We start from the raw sequence: 22,059 nt of genomic DNA on the forward strand, positions 1-22,059 counted from the left end.
CTGCGCCTCCTCCTCCATCAGCACAATGGCAGACGTATTGATCGTGACAGCGGTATTGATCGGCATCCTTGAGATGAACGGTCAGAGATAGGCCACCTAGCCTTCATTGCTGATGACATCGCGATAAGTAAGAGTCTGTAAACGCCTGGTAAATACAGTAAAAAAAAATAAAAAATGCCGCACTGCAGGTCAAAAAGGGAACCTGGGAATTCCCTGCTCTTAATCCCCGTAATCACAAGTCTCGCTGCATCCCAGTGGGTTGCTTGGGAGGGAAACAGACTGAAATCCACCTTTGCTTGTGTATTTCACCTTCATTGACGTTAACACTCAAGTGTTTTATTTCTTTCGTATTTAACTCATTCACTGCGTGACAACAATTCAACAGCCGTCAATGGCAGTGAATGGATTAATCATCAATGATGGTTTACTTATTTTTCCATTGTATGACAGTTGAGGAGTGTTAAAGCGTAAATTAAAATGAAGCTGGGACTGTTCACATAGTTTTTATGAAGATCCTAACCCTGCCTTAAAACGTTAACCCAGGCTTGTAACCCTACTTCAAAAACCTAAAATGAAACCTCAACCCTGACTTGAAAGCCTAACATTAAAAAAAAAAAAAAAAACTAATCTTAAAAATTAAGTTTTACCGTTTAATTTTTGAAAATCATAATAAAAAGTAGTTTTATGTTTATGAGCAGAAACCTGTAAAGTCAGCTGCCTTCACTTTGAGCCAGGAGGAAGCAAGCCGGCCATAACCCCGCCCCTCTCCTGTTCCCGAAATAGGCACTGCGCCCCCACCACCCCTTTCACAACACTACTGCCATCTAGAGGCGACTAGAAGGAGAGGTGGAACTAAACAAATTGTTCAACTGCCGCTGGAGGGCAGTCAGGCTGTAAATAAACGATTCGTACGCCAGAGAATTGGAAAAGAAACAGAGCGCGACACATTCCTCTCCATTTCCTATTCTATGTTAATAGAAGACATTATTCAACACCGACCAAGCAGACATTCCATGAGTGATGATATACAGTAGAACAGCACTTGGGACTTTTTACTTTATAGAACACGGCGCCTCACAGGCCATTCATTTGGCCTACATCAATAGTCGTTGGTTATTGTACATGAAATTTCTCATTGTAATAAATGACAAATACTGAATAACCGATTAAACACACAAACCAATCATGCCGCTTGCAGAACTGTTGTATAAATCCGAATCACAGCCGTGATGATACCCACGACACATCACTACCTCTCGTGTGATATTGATTAATTTGGGGTCCCACAGATACCAAACGTGTGGTGATGAATCTAAAACTGACATATAAAAAAAAAGACTCAAACGTGTTTCATCGTCTTTTAATAGTTGTCGGTGATGCAAGTAAAACTATTTGGCGCAAACAATCTACTTTGCATTCGCTTGTGCACAAAAAGGACACCGACAGTGTCGGGGGGGGGGAGGGAAGCGGGGTCAAAGGGAACGGGAGTGCGGTTGGCGGTTGCAGTTCAAAAGTCAGTCCACCACGAAGTGAAATGTGCACGCCGGCTCCTAAATCAAACGTCTACCTGAGATTCATCTTGACAAGTGTAGACTGTTTCAGTTTGATGCTACAGGTGCTTCAGTCACGTTTGCACTTCTACGAGCTACTAATTCCCCCCCCACCTCTGCCGCTATACAAAAAAAAAAAACTAGAATTTGATCCTGCTTGTTGTGTACAAACCCTTCAAATGTCTTTAGTATTGCTTTTGCTACATTGAAAAAATAGAAAAATCACATCTGAACGGATGAGCTGTGGTGTGTGCGGAAAAGGAGGCTCCTCGCATTTGAGGCTTCATAGCGGTGGCCGTCCTCGCTTCCAGAAGGTACGAAGCAAAGACGTGGACCGGCGCCCCTTTCACACTGGCCATCCAAGCAGGCATTTTCCCGGCTCGTTGTCCTGCATCCGTGTGGGATGCAAAGAATCAAGCTGACCCGCGAATGTGCTTCAGACAGGGATTAGTGGAAAAATGGAACCACCCCATCCAAGCGGCCGTTTTCCCGGCTCGCTAGCCGTCTTGAAAGGTACGGGGATAATCGTGGGGGTGAAGTAGACCTCAAAATGTCACATCTTCTGACGTAGTATCAGAGGTGGAACGGCAGCTGTGTGAAAGGTAATAGCGGAAAACCTGGACTGCCCCTTTGTGTTAAAAGCCCTCTTACACACAGGCCAGCTTTATTCCCAATTCGCTATCCTGTGTGTAAGGTACCAGGTCAGGACGGAAGGGTTGGGGTCAACCTAGTCAACTTGTTGATTTCCGACAAGGAATGGCAGCTGTGTGAAAGGGAATAGGGGAAGAGACCGCCTCTGAGGGGTTAAAGTTTTTGCTGTCCTAGATTCTCGATGCTGAACACGTATATAATTATCTGAATGCGTGATTCCGCAATGGCAATGTGAACGCTCAACTATGGACATGACAATGTCGTTTTCTCTGAAAGCCAGAGCCAAATAAACGCCGGCTCAACTAGTGGGCAGTTTGAAAGGTGGTTACAAGGGTTTCTCTGGATGTCCTTTTGGATTCCGCAGAGGTGCTGGGCCTCACTTATCCCCGTGCGTCCTCAGCCCTTTTCTGCTGGGTCCGTCGCTGCTACGACGCCCCCCCCGAGATTGTCCAGTTTCATGTGGCCTTGCCAGTGTGATCCGAGCTTCTCAAGAGTTTTCAAGGGTTGAAGATTTATGGTATCAAAGGTGGACGGAAGCTATGTGAAGAGAATAGCAGAACGCTGCGATCTAAGCCTTTTCTACCGATGTTGACCTGTGAATTTGTCAGCCGGAGGGTAGTGTGAAAGAGGCTTATGAGGCTTTAGAATTTGCCAGCTTCCGGCGAGGTGTAGCTCCGCTTGTGTGTGAGGACCAATACTCGCGACTCACTGGCCACGCTCCTTTTGTGTTGGAAGCAAATGTCGCTGTCTCAGATGCTAATGCTGACCACGCATCTAATTAACTGAATGCGCGAACCCACTGCGCCTATGTGAATATTTCAACATCCCGCTGTCCGAAAGCCAGAACCGAATAAATGCTGGTTTAATGGTTAAGCAGTGTGAAAGGGGTTTATGAGAATTTCTCAGGATTTCCTTTAGGATTCTGCAGAAGTGCTGGGCGTGGCCTGTCCCTCGTCCCTCTGAGCGCCCTGCTCCACCGCCGCCGCGCCCATCGCTGCTACTTCCTGCTCGCCGTCCCCCCCTAAAGAAGCGTCCGGCGCGTCGAAGGACTCGCCCCCGAGATCGCTGAGTTTGATGTAGCCCTTACTGTTGGAGCGCTCCAGGCGGGGGCAACTGAAGCGCCTGCCCCGCTCGCTCTGGTGGCACGCCGTCACTGACAGGCTGCAGCGGCGCGCTGACCTGGGTGGGTCCGCGAGTGAGTTGAGGGACAGGCGTGAGCCCATTGCCCTGGCGACCGGGGACGGCGGGAACAACTGGGGCGGCTCAGCGGCGGGTACGTCCTCGCGCGGCGGGCTCGACTTCACTCCGTCGCCCTGTGCTTCCTCCTGGTTGTTCGCCGCCTCGATGACCACGTCTTCTTCCGCCTCGCAGTTGTTGAGTTTAATGACCGGGAGGGTGAAGGCGTTTACAGAGGAGGTGACGATAGAGGTGGGGTCCCACTGACGGGGCCGAGGGGCCTCCTCACTGCCGTTACTGTAGTCCTTGTAGATGCTGTACACCGTGTCTGTGAAGGTCTGGACGTCCTTGGACCAGCTACGCGATGGACGCCGGAACACCTCGTCACTGCCAAGTCCGGCAGAAGAGGGCCAGGAGCTGCACCCCGCCGGGTGGCCCCCCGACGAACCCTCCGCGCTCTTGGACTGGGTGTAGTTGACCAAACCGTTGAGAGGCGAGTACTCCTTGGAACGAACACTGTGCAGGTCGATAACCGTGGAGTAGATGTCCCTCAGGTTGATGATTTTGGTTTTCTTATCACGATTCTCGTGAAGGACGGCGTTGGCGCAGATGAAGAGGAAAATCCCAATGCCCATCACCAGCGGTCCGAAGACTTTGAGGTTGTCCGAGTACAGGTAGTTGTCCAGGAAGTCGCACAGGAAGCCGCAGTGGGCATGGGACGGGGCCAGGTCGCCGCTGGTGGAGTGGCTCTGGTTCAGCAACTTGGAGGGATCTCGGTCCGCATCGGAGGACGCGTTGGGGCTTTGGGAGTAACTCATCCTGCCGTGGTGCACCCCAGTCCGTCGGCGCTCTTGGTACTGCTGCTGGTTCTGGCTGGGCCAGTACCCAAGCACAGCCATGGAGATGCCCACCATGAGGACAAAGAGCCCGACGGCCGCCACCAGGCCGGCGGGCGAGCACAGGTTAAGTTTGCCCTTCACCACCACCACGTCGTTCTTCTTCTTCTTCCTGGATTTCCGCTTCTTCTTGTTCTCGGCGCGGTTCTTGGAGCGCAGGGAGTCCTGGCGCCGGTTCATGCGCAGCAGGCCGCCCGTGGCGATCATGGCGGCGCTCGAGCAATAGGCTTGTCACTCAACCTGGAGGTGGGGCACAAGAGGCAGAACGTGAGGGTCCGCGCCGAGCAGATGGCAGACGCTTGCTATAAACCAGAGATTATACACGTAATCCTGATTTATCACAGCGGATTTATGGATTAGCACCTGGGGTTCCACCACCAGATGTTCAGAGGGAACCACTGCCACTGCGACAAAAAGCTTTCCAGTTTGCGTTATATATTTAATACAGATTACCGCTTCATTTGTAAAATGTACAAAACAATTTTATTCTTACAGGTGTTTTGGGTTTAACTTCGATTGTGTTCCTCCTGCCAGGGGAGACTCACTGCACTGTAATATCACTTTTTGTTTTGGTAAAAATAATTACAATTAATACAGAGTTGTGCATACATTGTGAAAATGGTTTGAGTATAAATTCACTTCCCAGGAGTACAGAACACTGGTTTGACATTCAAGTAACTGAATGGCTGTCACTCGCAAATTATGTTCATTTGTTTTCATTGGCCAACGGGGCCGTTACTATTGAGCCTCATGAAATCTGCCTGGCAACAATGAATCAAGTTAGTGTAAAACCTCTCACATGCAATTTTGCATAAAAATAGCCATACAATCCACCTGCGCATTACACACAGATGGCACCAAGGTGGGAAAACAAGACTACTGGGGGAAAAAAAGCTTTCCAATTTGTACTTTTATTTAATACAGCGTAGTGCTTCATTTGTAAAATAATTATGTCTAAAGTTAGCTTGATTCTTACAGATGATTCTACGTGTGAAAAGAAGTTTAACAATCGCCCTTCCATTTTCAAAGTTCATCTTCGTCATTATAGTCGTGGGGGGAAAAAAATGCAGGAGATTGCGTGCCATGATTTGTGCCTAATAACAAGTGATGGTTTTCGAATATTTGTCAGAAAATAAAATGTGAAAGGAAGATAAATAATAGCCTTTTTCATTTCAAATGATCATCTTTGTCATTACAATCCTGGGAAGCAATTCCATTAGTCTGTTATCGATGTATTGATTCAGTATTGATCCACCCTGCGCTATTAGCAGAAGCAGACAGTAGGTTGTGAACTTCTGATACCGTCGGCTCACCTTCTACTTGGTGGGGGGGAATGCCTGATATTATGCGCCGTGAATTCTGCCTGGCAACAATTAACTAAAAATAAAAATCATTTGACACCAGATGCCACCTAAAAAAATAGCTCTCCAAGTACCACCAGTTCTTAATCAGAGATTAAATGCAAATACATTGAACGCAAACGGATTTCAAAGATAAATATGGCCCAACTGTACTTTGGCTGTGATTTTTTTTGGGGGGGGGCGTGTTCCCACTAGAAGGAGACTAGTTATCTTCTGTGACATTGAGTAGATAAGGCAAATTGGAGGAAAACGGTGGGTGATACCACAAATCTCCTGACCTCCCGCTACGATAAAACAGAGGCTGCTATCGTGATACTGATGTTGATACTTTCAAACCACAACGTGAACGAAATATAAACAACAGCACTCCCATTTCACATGATCATCGACATCATTAGGGAGGCATTGATTCCATTTTGGTTCGACAAATAATATTGGAAGAAGGACAGACGGAAAGTAGGCTCTATTTTTCAACACACAAAGTCAACAAGTAAGGTCTTTGGGAGCATTTTAAAAGCATACACCTTGCAAAAATAGAACTGCTACCGATTATTTTGAGCTTCAGTGGGCGAGTCAACCCGGTCGGGTTTGACCTAGAGGCGGAAAACGCACCACTTCAGCTACATTACTCATCAAAAAAGCCAATCTGACGCCACTGGATCTACGTCTCTGGGCCGGGCCTCGGTGCCGGCGAGAGGATGTGATGCGTCCAGACAGGAGGCCAGCGGACGCGTTGAGCCCACCTACGCCCTCCCGCCCACAATCCTTCCTGCTCTCGGAGCGAATCAATTTCAGCGTCGGCGTGCCTCGAGATGACAGCCGCGCGCGCACACACACACACACACGCTGGTAGGACACTTCATTAGGTACACCCTTGCAATTAGACCACACACTCGTGTGTGAGGCCTATTCCACAACATGTCTAGGCCACAATATTAGGTACACCCATACAATCTGATGCAACGTGTTAAAAAAACAAAAAAAAGAAGGCTTTACAATGGTAATAATGCTCACTTTTGATTGACACTTGTCACATAAAAGTGTTTGTTTGAGGCCAGCTAAGCGGGCTCATGAGAGGTTTCGCAGCATGTCCTGATATCTTGGGCCACATGATTAGGCACAGCTGGACAATCGAATCATCAGATTAGGAGCGTTGAATAGCAACTATGACGCTCCAGTGAAAAGTAGCCATACAGGCTCACTTTGCATTGTTACAACCTTTAAATAAGTTTTTTCCTCAAAATTCCACACAAAACAATAATTAAATTCTTCTTATTATTATGATTTTAGTAGTATTTACAGTCCACCTGTGGTACATTTAGTTGACGGTACATGCTTTGGAAAGACACACACCTGTCCGCGGAGAGCGAAACTGTCTGAAGACACCTGAGGCTGTAGTTAGGCCACAAAGGCTGTAAATACTTATACAAATATGATTTCTGAGATTGTTATTTTTTAATAACTAAACATTTCCCTGCCCCCAGAACTGTTCATGTCAGGGTGGGTTTTTGTGTATTAATTTTATTGACAATAATCATAATAATGCTATGGGGGGGCTAGCAGTATTAATGCTATTAGTTAGTACTATGAAATTAATTGTATTCATTTGAATAAATATGAACGTGTTGGCTGCACTAATGGAAGCACGGGCATCTACTACTGCTGAGAGGGGAAGAGGAACAACGAATGTAGTAGCAGTGTTGTTGTCTGCGGCACAGGAAGCGCAAGAGTGTGACGATAACCGTCGAACCATCGATGCCCAAAACTATGATAACCATGAAAAAAAAGGAAAGGGTAGTTCCATTTTTTTTTCCAGTTCTATGGTTATCATCACGCACAAAAAGTGCGATGACAACCATAGAACCGTACACCAGCAAATGTGTTGGGAAGGTGGCTTTGGAAATGTACTTGGTTACAATTACAAGTTGCTCTGTTGTAGTGGAACTCGTTCAACTACTTTCTCAAATGAACATAACTACTAATTACATTCGATTACATTTTGTTTCCTTTTCTTAATGTCGAATGAATGCATTCAGCAGGGCGCTTGGATGTTTCCTTGAAAAAAGTGGATTAAAAAAAAAAAGGTAATTATTTTGGAATTAACCACACATTTGTCCTTTGCACAAATAATAAACTGATAAAGAAACATGCTGAAATGTAAAGGCATAAAAATGTGAAGACATGTTTTATGTCTTTTATGTGTACAGCATGTGGAAAACCACATGTTGACCGAATGACAAATGTGAACAATTTAGACAATATTTTTTCATATGAAAATCCAGATAAGTGGAGGTTCCATTAAAAAGTCCACAATTATGAAGATCAAACTGTTCAAAAGTCAACGTTCTTTTCAAATTTAAGTATTCCATTACTGGGAGAAAAAATAGTAATGAATTTCAGTTGCTTTCCATGATTAGAATTTTGTTACTTTTGAAAAACAGCCCCAAAAGCTCAGATTTTATTGTATTTTTTTCATATGACTTCCTTTTTCTAAAGCCGCCACTTGTGATTGTCTCAAACGTGACATACTTTTCCAAATATGACCTTGAAGCGCCACCTTGTTGTGCAATCTATTAGTTTGTCTGAGATTTCAAAAAAGTTAGACTCTTAGTTACACATTTGAACACAAAAGATAATTCACTTTTAAACAGTTTCATCTTTATAATTTTGGACCTTTATTAACGGAACATTCACTTATCTGGTTTGAAGCACTATGATCTAAATTGCGCACATTTGTCATTAGGTCAACATGGTATCATGTTTTCCACATGCTGTACATATTATATGTATAATGCAACAAACACATTTTTCAAATTATGTATTTACATTTGATCATGTTATTATCAGTTTATTATTTATGTAAGGAACAAATACATAATTAATTCCAAAATAACGATCTATAGTTTTAACCCACTCCAAGGGTTCTGTTGGTGCATTCATTCAAACTTAAGAAAAGGAATCAAAATGTGATCAAATGTAATTAGTTATGTTACTTTGCGAAAGTAAATGAAATAGTTACACTCGTATCACATTTTCAACAGGATTACTTGTCACTCTAACCAACTACATTTGCAAAGTCATCTTCCCAACACTGTGCATCAATCAAAATTGAATTTTAATATGCATATAAAAGCAAATTGTTCACATTTAACCTCATTAGCTTGTGCAGGGCTACTTAATGAAGTGTCTCATGCACACGTGTAGGCCTGTAATTACTGGATAACGGCCTTATCCGGTAATTACATTATAATAATTAGACTGGTGGTGGGCAAGGTGTTTATGTACTAATACATTTTCTTTTCAATTTTTTCATCATATTCATGCAGGAATCATCAAAGCGTGATGGTAGAGGGTTTTTTATTTTATTTATATATATTTTTTTTTAGGTAGAGTGGGTTAGTAGATGGGGCATCATGAGTGGGTGTGGACCGTTTTGCGTTTCTGCAAAGCTGCTCAATTCGGTTCGGGTCTAAATGTTGGAAGATGATGAAGAGGAGGAGGGGCAGGAGGAGGGTGGGTGCTTCATTTTAGCGCAATGTTGCACGAGTAATGTTTTGTTGACATGACGGCACATCTGTTTCCCCTCTGTGAGAGTATGTGTATGTGTATGTGTACTGTGTTGTATATAAATGTGTATGCGTTCGTGTGTGGGTATGTGTGGGTGTGTGTGTAGCTGAAAATGTCCAGAACCGACGCACATGTAAGGAGGCTCCAAACACGGCCGAATTTGGGCACACAAGCCGTGGACAAAAATAAATAAATAAATAAATAAATAAAAGACACAATCACACGCGCCTCCTACACGCGCGTAATAATTAATGCACGTAAGATCCATAAAAACAAAAAGTTCGGCTGCATCGCTCGGAACGGTGGTGCGTTCATGGTCTTCCCAAAATGCGGCACAAACACTTTAATCCAACAGGGTGCTCTTTTTAACTCATTCACTGCCAGCCTTCCCAGTTAACATGGATATTTGACTTCTAAAGCCGTCAATGGCAGTGAATGTGTTAAACATGTAAATTAATTCATTGCAGCTGTAGAGATGGCAGTACAGTAAGATCAGGCTTACCTGCTTAGAAATTGGGGGCATCCTCAAAAGGAGGCATCGTCGTCGATGTGCGCCACTTTGGTGGCAGAGCTGCAAGCAAGAGAGAGAGAGAGAGAGCGAGAGAGAAAGAAAGAGAGAGAGAGAGAGAGAGAGAGAGCTCACAATGGATGCGCCTGAAGCTCAAAGGCGAAAGGAGCCGAAGCAAGCAGGCAGGGGCGGGCTGAGCAGGAGAGGAAGAGGAAGAGGGGAGGAAGAGGAAGAGGGGCTGCTCTACATGGTGCCCATTTGTCATCTTTGCCTCAGATGCACGCTGGTTTGTAATAATCCAGAGCCGCACACTTGGCTCTCATCCAATGCGTGAGCCGCATCCATGTGTTTATCCTTTGTGGCGGTTGTATACTTTGTTTCACATCATAATGAGAAATTATGGATTTAAATCTACGTTTCATTTTAGTTGCCACGTGTCATTATTTGGATCATTATTTTTACTTTGTTATTTTATATTATTTCAAATTATGTTTTACTTAAAATGTTATTGAAATATATTGCAACCTTTATTTTAATATTTTTATATCTTCATTAAATTATTTGTAATGAACCAGTTTATGTATTTATTTATTGTATTTCAATATTAAATTATTTTATTGTCATTAAATTGTTCATGTATTTACTCATTTATTTTCTTACAATTCTGATTTAATCATATTCATACATTTGTTAATGTATCTGCATATTTATGTTTATTTGTTCTTTTACATTTTCAAATCTTATTCATTTCTGTATTCGATTATTTGCTTATACTGTATTGATGATTCATGTATTATTTGACTTTTCTCATCTCAAATTAACCACGTTTTGAAATATTATAATTAGTTCATGTATCGTTTTATTTATATTTCTATTATCATGTATTCTTTGTAATTACATTTGAGTCCATTTCATGTACAATCCTCTGGGATTATGATGATGAAGTTATTTTTCTTGTAGTAGTAGTACAAGGGCCTCCTCCAATTGTTTATGACACTATGTACAGTATATTGTCTGTTATTATATGTGAAAAGGCAGAATTCTTGTATGCAGCTCTCGTATTGGACCACCTCATCTTCGTCATGTTCCGTCCTGACATGTTCATTGTAGTTTACACTATTTCAAATCCATTGCGGTGGTTTTAAATATGTGATGTACGTGCAGCATGTGTTGTATACAGTATTAGTCTTGGATAGTGTCGGCGAGTGTGAATGCTGAGAGACGCTATTGTCATGATTGGCGGGTGGATGAGGGAGTGCAGGGGGGGCACAATGGAGCATTTAAATGACGGAAACAACATTGACTCTCCGCCGTATTTAACGCGAAGGAAGATTTAAGGGGAATTGAGTGACAGTCTCTAGCATGTATGAGTCAATAAAGGAAAAAAATAAAATAAATCAATTCTCAGCACATTGCAAGCGAGGAGCCAATCAACATCTCGTGTGATGATGACCACAGAACAGCAAAGGGTAGTTCCATGTTCCATGTTATCTTATCATCGCACTTTTGCCATCAATGATCGCAAATGTCACGGTCGACTCCTTTTCCTGTTCTCTGCTTATTTATGGTTATCATCGCACTTTTGACTTCAATGGTCTCTGTCATTGATGGCAAATGTGTGATGAGAATTTGATACTTGGGTAAAAAAAACAAAAAACATTTTCATGAAAAATCTAATACTTTTCCTTCAAAAATATTTTCTTGAGAAAAGTTTTTGTCCTTTTGTCATTGCAAAAATAGATTGATTTTATTTGTTTTATTTACAAAAAATATGAATCTACCCCCCCCCCCCCCCAAAAAAAACAAATCCCAAGAAATATATATGATTGTTTTTTCAGGGGCAAATATATGCTTTTTTAATTTTACAAATATGTGATTTTAAAAAATATTAATAAAAAAACAATGTTATGGAAGAAATACTTTGTCCTTTTTTCCTTAAAAAAGCCCCTAAATTCTTGATTTTAAAAACAATTACATATAATGTATATATATTTACCAAAATGTGACTTTTCGCAAAAAAGAAAAAAAAGTTCACTTGACCCAAGAGTTTAATATTTTTTCTTAAGCTAGAGTTAAGATGTGCATGTAAAATAATTAAAATAGCTCATTTAAAATCATACACGAATAAGATGTATAAATATATTATTTACATATGATTTGGGAAAAATGTGATGATAACCATAGACGAGGAAAGGGACGTATCATCATCCTTTTTCCATTTCTGACAGAACTTTTGACACGTGTCAAAAGTGAAAATTATTCATAATGTTGCTTTCCCATTCCATTGTGCAGGTGTATAAGGGGTCACATGATGGGACATTGTGATTTCCTAGGAATTTTCTAGTAGTGATCATTTGGAAAATGTAAATGCTTGCGTGGAGATTTTTAGAAATAAAGAATTGCATATATATATATATATATATATATATATATATATATGAGTTTCCTACCTTGTTAAAATCATTGTTGATAATTATTGAGAAATCATTATTATGATCAGTGTCTTCACATGTATTAGTATCAGTCATTATTAAAAATAACAGAGTTAAAGGTAATTTGAGCTCATTTGTTATTTAAGAAGTGTGCATGAAACAGACAGCCGTTTGCATGAATCACTATCCAAGAAGTACCACCTGACCTACAGTAATCCATACCCATCATGAATCATAAGGTGGCGATATATAACGGGACGTGGCTACTTTCTGCTTTCCGCTCCTTTCTCCCTGGAACCCAATTAGTGTCCCGTTCCATTTCCAGCAGCGCCCGCCTGCTCTGAGAGACGCATGGCTGACCCACACAAACCCCCCCCCCCCCCGACCCAAACGTCCAGCTGTCTCCGTGGCCCGCATCGGTCAACAATTGGTCACATTAAGCCGGATGGAACCCGTACAGACTTCAGGTGTTTGATTTACGAGCGGGTTACAGATTGTGTGCCGCGATGAAGGTCAAGGCCATTGACCTTTTGGTGAAGCTACTCGCAGACATTTACGGTCCCCTGATCGATAATTTGGGATTGTTTATTTATTTATCTATTTGTCCTGTTCGGCTGTTAGGTCAAGCAGAATGCAAAATCTGTATCCCCTTCCTGCCGGAACAGTTTTACTGTGTCACAGTGGAGTTTTTAAGCTTCCGCTGTGGTATTATAATTGAGGTTTATTGAGAATCAGACTTGATCAGTAGAACAGAACAAAGTTTCTAGAAGGGAGAGAGAAACAAAGATAAAGCACTAATTGTAAACAATGAAACGTTAAATATGAGTGTTGCATGGGGCTGTAGTGCTACACCCTGTGAAGGAAGAACAGGACAAGATAGGACAGGACAAGGACAGGAGAAGCCGCATGCAGGACAAGGGTCGTGAACCCGACTGTACAACTGAAGTGTGGTGGCATTAATTATGTGAATTCTAAAAGTCTACAGGGCGAGAGTATAAGTGAGGGGATACACAAGTTATTTGTTGCAGTAAGTGCGTGACCCCACACCCAGTGAAAGAGTCCTAGGGGTGTGTGGCTTCGGATACATGCAAGTGAATTGATACCCTTTTACATGCACAAAGACTGACAGAAGTGTCCTGTAATTGCTGTGGCCGCACCGCGGCGGCTGAGGACCCCACCCAATCAATCGAGGGGCGTGCTCAGGCCCAGGGGTCCACCCGAGAGCAGCCCTGCGGACGGGAGAAGTCCCACACGGAGGGACCCAGGGTGGTCGCCCCACCGAGGCGCCCCGACAACTAGCCACCCGGTGGGGGCCGTAGGGACCCAATGCCAATGTCTGGGGTATTTTTGGTGCATCGCACGCATATATTAGATGGAGAGAAGCCCATTTCATGCATAGTGTACTGAGTAAAGTTAATTGTTTATTTTCAATAATTGTGTTTTTTATATTTTTGTGTAGAACAATTTCATTTAGGAGGGCTTAAGAGGCCTTTCAAGGGGGCGAAGACTAAAAAAAATGAACTACCATATACAACAAAGATTTGGGTGGTGGGGGACAGATTAAGACATTTTAGGGGGGCTTCAGGCCCCCTAAAAATAGGCCTAGGAAAATAGGCCACTGTTGATGAGGTTAGAAGAAAGAAAAAAAAAAATCTAATTCCTGAAAAATATATTTCATGTTATAATAATAATTTTTAGTACTACTTATTTATAATTACGGATGTTTGATACCACTTTTTTTTTCCGACCGATACCAGTACGAGTATTCCCTCGAGTACCCACTGATACCAATACCAAGTACCGATACCAAGTGCAGCTATCACCAGTACTTTTGATACATCAAATTTCAATTAACACAATGATAATTGTTACCAGTCTTCTTTCTTTCTGATGCACAAGATGAGTCGCCGATGTGTCAACCCTTCGCAGTACAGCTCCAACTACTGGTGAGGAGGACTTAATGGTCAGGTTTTTTTTTCACCTTAAGGATCGGTGGCTGGTATTCCCAGCGTTCACGAGTAGCCGATACCTGGAAATGAGCTGATACCTGGAATACATACTCACCAGTCCCTATTTACAATAATCATAATCATTTAACCATTTTTTTTCAACGAAACCCCCCCAAAAATATGTATATGTAAAATTGTTTAACACGATCTATTTTCTGTAGCGTTTGTTGTCATTCGGGTCACGAGTGCGCAGATTCAAATCCCGAACCTAAGAAGTGTGAGGAAGTCGCTCTAACCACTCATTCGCCGTGCTGCCCATGTGGGACCACCCCCCCCCCCACCTCATTTGATGTTTGCTGTTTGTCCCTGAAGAGATGACCTATATTATGTAGAGATGAAAGAAGAATGTTTTTTTTCCCACCGCCGTCTTGGCAGCGAGGCGAGAATAATCTCAGATTGCGCAACTGTGGCCTCGCCGCACTCAAAGTAGAGAAAACAAAACAAAAACATGGCCACTGAGCTCCAGGGAATCCAAAAGTGGTGCTGATGAGGAGTCTAATTAGTCCGAGCAAACTCAGCTTTTACGGAAACTTCTCGCCAAAGTTGGATCTGCTCTCCTGCTCCATCTCCAAACCAAACTCCAAACTACGGACTCAGCCCCCAAACCTCTGGAGAGCGCTTCCCCACTAAAATCCAAGATGCTGCCTGCCTGGATTTTAAGCAAAGCATACTTCACTAACACGTGTACACACACTCACCCTCAAGATGAATTTGAATCCCTCCATGTGGAGGAAATGATAAATGATTGCTAAATGGAGGAAATGTGCGGATAACGCGCGAGTAAAGATGACATTACATACGTACAGTAATGTTTACATTCGCTGTGGTTACTGCTAGCCCTAAAGGCCACTACGTGGCGGACATTTGAGGCAAACAAATTAATAAAAAATAAGATACCTGAAACACGGAGTCAATGTTGTTTATGCAGCGCGAGAAAAAGCAAAAAGTTAGGAAACTGAAAATAGTATGTGACCTGAGGTAAATTGTTCATCAACCGAATTCGCCGCAAACTTGGATGTTCGTAATGCGAACAGCCGCCCCCTCATTGTCAAAACATGCACGTTCGCCCAAAGTTAACTGGAATGTGCTCCAGCGCTCCCGTGACCCTAATGACGATAAGCGCCATAGAAAATGGATGGATGCGTGCTCCAAATGTTGCATCTTGTCCTTCCCTTTTCCGTTGCCTCGGGAAGGGGAGTCGGCTGCGGGGCTGCTGGGTTACCGTGGCAACCGTTTCACAATGCTCAGCGAAAGACCTCAGAACACGTTCCCTTTTTTTTTTTTACCTCCATCTGGGCCTCGGGGCAAAAGTGACGGCTGCTGGGTGAAATATTGTTTTTTTCCTCCTCAACATGCACACTTTGAAAAAAATCATGGGAAAGAGATCAGGCGGGAAAAATGACGGCATAGGGGAATTGTCAGTTTGACACAATCTGCTGCTGAATTTGCATATTTTTGACGTGTCGGCCAGGAAGCCCGTGTGTGTGTGTGTGTGTGTGTGTGTCCCGATAGAAGGAATGGCCCAATCAGGAGAGAGGAGAGATATGCTAGATCAGACCCAAGTTAAGGAGGCCGTGGTAGAGGGGTTCGTTGCCATGGATACGGCAATGTCACCTGAGCAGGTTAACCTGCTGCGACCTTCAGTAACCTTGCGCCTGTTTCGCTGTGTATGTGATAGAATTGAGCAGTATGGTATCGAACGGAATTGTATCGTATGGAATCCATCAAACTGAACTGTATCATATCAAATTGAATGGTACGGCATTTACTTGCAAAGGATTGGACTGTATAGTGTCAAATTGTGTTGCACTGAACTGTATTTGTAGCAAATCTCCTTGTATTGTGTTGACTTGTATGGTATCAAATTGAATCGACTTGATTTGTATGGTATCGAATTGACCTGTATCACACCAAATTGTAACAAACTGAACTGTATAGTATTAAATCGATCCGTATGGTATCAAATTGTTCTGTATCGTGTTGAACTATATCAAATTGGAATGTGTGGCACATACCCGTACTTGTAACTGTATGGTATCAAACTGCATCATACCAAACTAACCTGGTATCGACTTGCAACGGATTGAATTGCATACAAAATTGTATCGAATTTATTGAATTTAACTGTACGGTATCAAAGTGTATCAAACCGTATTTTATGGCATATATTTGTAAGGGATCAAACTGTATTGTATCGACCAAAGTGTATCACACTAAATAGGAATTCATTGTATACACTGCACTTGTATCGAACTATATGTTATTGAATTGTACCAAATTATTTCAAACTGCATGGTATCACTTTGGAACTGAATTGTACTGAACCGTATTTGAATGTAACTGTACAGATAATATACCTGACAGTTAAATCCAAATTGTGCATATCATTGAATGGGCTAAAAGTGAAACAAAACCGCACCGTATGGCATCGGAGTGTATCTTATCATAGGACATAAGGTACAGCACAGTATCGCAGTCTCGTCAGCTTGTGAATAGAAGCTGCTCATCATTTTGAGCAGCAAAGTGCTGGAGTTTCATAGATTAGTGATGAGTTCTGCGGCTGTTTCCATCGCGGCGGTCGATTTGACACAGACACTTGACTGCTTTTGTGCGCGGCGTCTTTTGAAGCGGCTCGTCTTTTCACATGCTAATGACTTCATCCAAATTGAAGCTCACCAGCGTTATTAACCTTCACGACTGGAAGGACTGTGGGAAATGACGAAGCGACAGCGGGAGATAGCCTTTGTCAGTGTTTGACGGCCAGTACGCTGTGTTATACAGTCCGGAGACGCGCGCGGCTGCAGGCTGCAGAAGGCAGTGATGTAACAGCGCATCCTTGAGCACATCCTCCACAATGGCAGCGCGTAATGCCTATCGACTATGTGTCATCTACGCACCTGGGAAGGTCACAGGAGGGTCGACACTTTCACTGACACGCAACAATACACAAGGACACTAAATGAAAGGAATAAAGTACATCACATTGAAGTGTATGCTATCAACTGGATGGCATCCGGTTGATCGGTGTGGTAGGAATTGTATCAAATTTACCTGAAATGCACAGATTTAAACTGTATGGTATGGTATTGTCATGAATTGTATTGCATTGAAAAATATGACAACTCTATTGTATTGAACTAAACTGCATCGTACCAAATTGAACTGTGTGGTATCAAATTGAACTATGCTGCATTATATTTGAATTGTTTGCAACAAATTTGTATCAAAGTGAACTGCATGTATCAGATTATGTCAAATTGAAATGTATGGTACCGAATTGTAGTGTCTGGTTTCAAACTGAACTGTATAGTATCAAAATGAACTGTATGATATTTATGGTATCAAATTCAATTGTAAGGTATCTCTTTGTATAGTATTTAACTGTATGGTATCAAATTGTATTAATTTGAACTGTATGTTATCAAATTGTCCGTATGGTATTGAATTGAAATATATGGTATAAAGCTGTATCGACCTGAACGGTATCATAACAAATTGAACTGGTATCTAGTTCTATCGTCTAGAACTTTATGGCATTGGATTGTGCTAAATGGACCAGTATGGTATTGAATTGGAATTGACTTGAAAAGTATGGTACCAAATTGTATGGCGTTGAAGTGCACGGTATCAAACTGTATCGGGTTTAACTGTATGGTATCGAATTGCATTGATTTGACCTGTATGATATGAAATTACAGTATCAACTGTATGGTAGTGAAATGTCTCAAATTTCACGGTCTTGCAGCAAATTGAACTTGATAGTCCTGAATTGGATCATTTTAAATTGGATGGTAGCAACTGAATTGCACAATGTATCATACAACAGTACATTGTATCAAATTGTATTGAACCTACCAGCATCACATCAAATTGACATGGAATTGAACTGCATCACACTATATTGAATTGTAACGATTTGCATCCTATCGATTTCAACTTAACTCTAATGCGTATATATGGCTTTGTACAGTATCCTATCATACGGTACCCCACTGAGATGTATTAGATCATATCGGTGTTTGTGGTATCATATTAACGATGATCAATAACTATGGATGCCACTTTATATTCTACCGTCTCCACACGGCGGGAGAAAGAACATAAACAAAGGAAGGTGAACCTTAGCTGGCTGAGGCCCAAATGCCAATTCATCAACTTTCCTCCACCCTCAAGTACAACAACAAAAAAACTGAGGTAAGCAGGCGACGCGTGGCTGGTGGGGACACCGACATTGTTTCTTCGCACTTTATGAGAAACATAAAGTTTTGGCTGAGTACTGGAGTAATCACCAAAAAACTTTTTTGTTTTGTTTGTTAATACTAATGTACATTTTATTCTCATTTGTGAGGGCTGGACTTCTATCCTCAAACTACATATGTTGGTATGAGTGTATGTTATACACCCTGTCCAGAATTTGAGACAACAAAATCAGCCTTTGCTAAACGGTTAGCATTCGCAATTAGCATTAGCGCAATAGCAATTACCAGTTTAGGTTAAAAAAATAAAATAAAGCTACCATTCAGATCACTCATACATCACGTTCTATGTACATTACACATCTAATAGTGTCTTAAAAATAACTTACAGATGCTCCTCTGTCGTTTCTGATGCTTTTCCACTGGCCCAACAGTGCGTCCGTCTGTTATGTCGTCATGAAACATTACTTCCGGCGGTGCAAACATGGTTCCGGGTGGAACATTTTCTCATCTTTTTTTCTTTTTTTTGGGGTCCCGGTGGTGCTTCGAGGCAGAAATTCTGCGTCGACCTATTTTTAAAGTCGAATTAGCCGATTTATTTGATCCCCTCCCCCCCAGCCCTGAACTAAATAAAAACGGAGCTTGTAAAAAAAATATTATAAAATATATTAAAATCGTGTTTGTACAAATACAGGCCTGATTGTGGATAAACACCTTACGTCAAGACCCACTTAAAAAAAAAGCATCACAAAATGAGATTAATCATAAAGTATTATAGCAAAACATAATTTGTAAAAATACTCAGCCAATGAACATCTGATTAAAAGTAATATAGAACTAAAACAGAAAAGACAAATTCTATTATCAAATATTATATTAAAATGCTTGTACAAACAGGCCTCACCTGTAATAAAAACCTTACTGCTAATGAACAATATATGGATGACTAAAACAAATATAAAAAAAGATACATATTTTATAATCATGTATTTTTACAAATACATTCCTGACCGCTAATAATCTGAATACCTGATTAAGAATACAAAATATTAACTTCAATCAAATATAAACAAAACAAACAAAAACGCCTTTATAAAGTAAAAAGGGTCTTGCAATCTAATAATAATTATATATACATGAAATAAATATAAATACACAATACATCCGTCCATCCATTTTCTGAGCCGCTTCTCCTCACTAGGGTCGCAGGCATGCTGGAGCCTATCCCAGGTGTCATCGGGCAGGAGGCGGGATACACCCTGAACTGGTTGCCAGCCAATCGCAGGGCACATACATACAAACAAACAACCATCCGCACTCACATTCACACCTAGGGGCAATTTAGAGTCTCCAATTAATGCATGTTTTTGGGATGTGGGAGGAAACCGGAGTGCCCGTAGAAAACCCACGCAGACACGGGGAGAACATGCAAACTCCACACAGGCAGGGACGGGGATTGAACCCCGCACCTCAGAACTGTGAGGCTGACGCTCAGCTGACCAGTCGGCCACCGTGCCGCCTACACAATAAATATAATATAAATAACTTTTAAAAATAAATTCAAATAATTTTAATAAATACATATTTTAATCAGTGTCCTGGGTCGACTTAACTTCTTGTCAGAAATTCCACAAAATTTTGTGCTGACACACGCTCATGAATCCATCAAGCCGGTGGTGGTGTGTTAAGAGCCTCCCGCAGCGTGATCGTGCAGGCTCACTCGCATCCCAGCAGCTTGCGGGAAGTGAACAAGCGCGCTTCCGCATCACCGCCTCGCCCCAAATTCGCTTCTCCGCCTTTGAACGCTCGGCGGCTCAATACGACGCCGCTCGCCAGATAAAGGAACAGACTCCACGTCGCCATGGCGACAGATGAAGACACGCGGTCCTCGGTGGACGAGGGGGGCACCGTCGGTTCACTCGTCAGGAAAAGCTGCCATGGCAACAGACTTATCACACACGAGGGAGGAAGAGGATGCCGGCTGCCACGGCAACGTGGCGGGCCGGGGCAGGAAGTGACATCGGCTTCGACGAGGACTTGACCCCGACTGTGTTTCTGCCAGGGACTGCAGAAGTGACGGAGAAGGATGCGAAAACACGACTGTTGCAAGTGGAGACATCACTTGTTGCTAGGCAGACTTGGTGTGGCACCATTTAAAAAAAAATGGTAGTAATAATAATAATAATGCTTACACTTGTTACCATGGGGGAACAAGAGTAGTCCTCACTATGCCGTGTCTCCCTGTCCTTTCTCTGTCAGGTTGGTCAGCGCAGACCAGGTTGTGTCATTGCTGTAACTTTATTGTGACGTCTGATGTCAGCATGCAGTTTTCGCCGTTGTCTTCATTCCCCTGGAAGAGTAGAGGACACCTGGAAAAGTCTAAGTGCTGTTATTTGTGGGAGAAATAAAAACTAAATGACAACAACAAAACAAAATAAGTAGCATGCAAAAATTATCTCAAATAATCACTTTAGCCCTTGCAAACACCTGAATGAAATCATAAATATGTCAATGGTTCCAATTATGAAAGGCAAATGCTGTAAAATATGACCATTTTAAATCTAAAAAATAACACCTGACTAAATAATATTCCAGAATTGGCAAATAAAAAGAAATGAAACATTAAAATAAAAACAAGCATATAACTTCAAATGAACACCGTTCAAAATATAATCAATATAAATAGCACATTAACAAACATAAAACATTCAAATGAATTCAATAAAAATAAACACGACACCTTGTATAAACACCAGAATAAATTTTTGGGGAAATAGTAGCATGAAAATGTGTTTGTACAAAGAACCTTTCTCAAATAAACACCTGACTGCTAATACACCTGATTAAATTAATACATTTTAGATGAAAAAAATAAAAAAGTATAATAAAAATCGCCTTTGTACAAAGACCTTCCTTCAAATAAAGACCTTACCGCTTCCAAGCACCTCGTGCCCTTTGCAGATGAGTAAATAAACAGACCACATTACATCTTGGCTACCAACGACATGGGGAAAAAGAATAGATTTTCCAGAGATGTGAGCACTTGATGTGCTTATTATACATCCGTACCGCATGATCGATCCCGCTCCCGTCAAACGCTCGACGGCAAGGCCGCCAGCGCCCAAAGCGCGTGTGACGGAATTCTCGGAAGGCGGCGACGAGGACCTGCGGCCGCCCCCCGGCCCCGTCTTTGGCTAATCAGGTGATGCTATTTGCAGTTCAGCCTGGATCACGCTATGACGACAAATTGTGTTAGCAGTAGCCAGTTAGTCATGGTAACCACCACCTTGAACAATAGAAATAAGCAAATTGACTACCACTAATCCACAAAGTGAAAAGAGTAAAATCAAATCAAATCAAATCCACAGTCATGCAAAGACACGTGTCATATAGTGAATGCAATTGCTCCTTTCACCAGTTATGGTAACTGCCGTCTTGCACAATAAAAAGAAAAAGAAAAACTAAAAAACAATTAATACAGTTAAAAAAAAAAAAAAAAAGTCCACAGCATGTTGGTCACACGTGTACAAGTATCCCTGAATTAATGTGTTTGCTTCTCTCGCCAGTTAGTTATGACAACCACCTTCTTGCAAAATAGAAATAAAACAACTGCAAATAATCCATAAAGTAAAAAAAAAAAAAAAAAGCCCACGGCATTAAATACACAAGTCTTCAAATTAATGCGATGGTCATGCCAGTTCCTCGTGATAACC

The 22,059-nt window shown here is 42.0% G+C and overlaps 1 protein-coding gene and 1 long non-coding RNA gene across 3 annotated transcripts; both read right to left on the reverse strand.

The window, feature by feature from the left end:
• Positions 1-1,344: 1,344 nt before the first annotated feature.
• On the reverse strand, positions 1,345-18,931 carry LOC133489401 (transmembrane protein 200C-like). 2 transcript variants are annotated; one of them, XM_061798429.1, is made up of 3 exons: positions 18,736-18,931; positions 9,704-9,772; positions 1,345-4,513 (listed from the first exon to the last, which is right to left on the reverse strand). In XM_061798429.1, the coding sequence occupies exon 3, from the start codon at positions 4,478-4,480 to the stop codon at positions 3,116-3,118; it is 1,365 nt and encodes a 454-aa protein (XP_061654413.1). In that variant the 5' UTR covers positions 4,481-4,513; positions 9,704-9,772; positions 18,736-18,931; the 3' UTR covers positions 1,345-3,115. The 2 variants fall into 2 exon arrangements, with proteins under 2 accessions (XP_061654413.1, XP_061654412.1); XM_061798428.1 differs by lacking the exon at positions 18,736-18,931 and having other exon boundaries at positions 9,704-10,209.
• Positions 18,932-19,732: 801 nt separating this feature from the next.
• On the reverse strand, positions 19,733-21,620 carry LOC133489417 (uncharacterized). Its single transcript, XR_009791895.1, has 3 exons — positions 21,279-21,620; positions 20,539-20,696; positions 19,733-20,411 (listed from the first exon to the last, which is right to left on the reverse strand). It is a non-coding gene; the product is annotated as an uncharacterized LOC133489417 (long non-coding RNA).
• Positions 21,621-22,059: the final 439 nt, after the last annotated feature.

The sequence above is a fragment of the Phyllopteryx taeniolatus genome, chromosome 14 (genome assembly GCF_024500385.1).
Source record: "Phyllopteryx taeniolatus isolate TA_2022b chromosome 14, UOR_Ptae_1.2, whole genome shotgun sequence".
Taxonomy (NCBI): domain Eukaryota; kingdom Metazoa; phylum Chordata; class Actinopteri; order Syngnathiformes; family Syngnathidae; genus Phyllopteryx; species Phyllopteryx taeniolatus.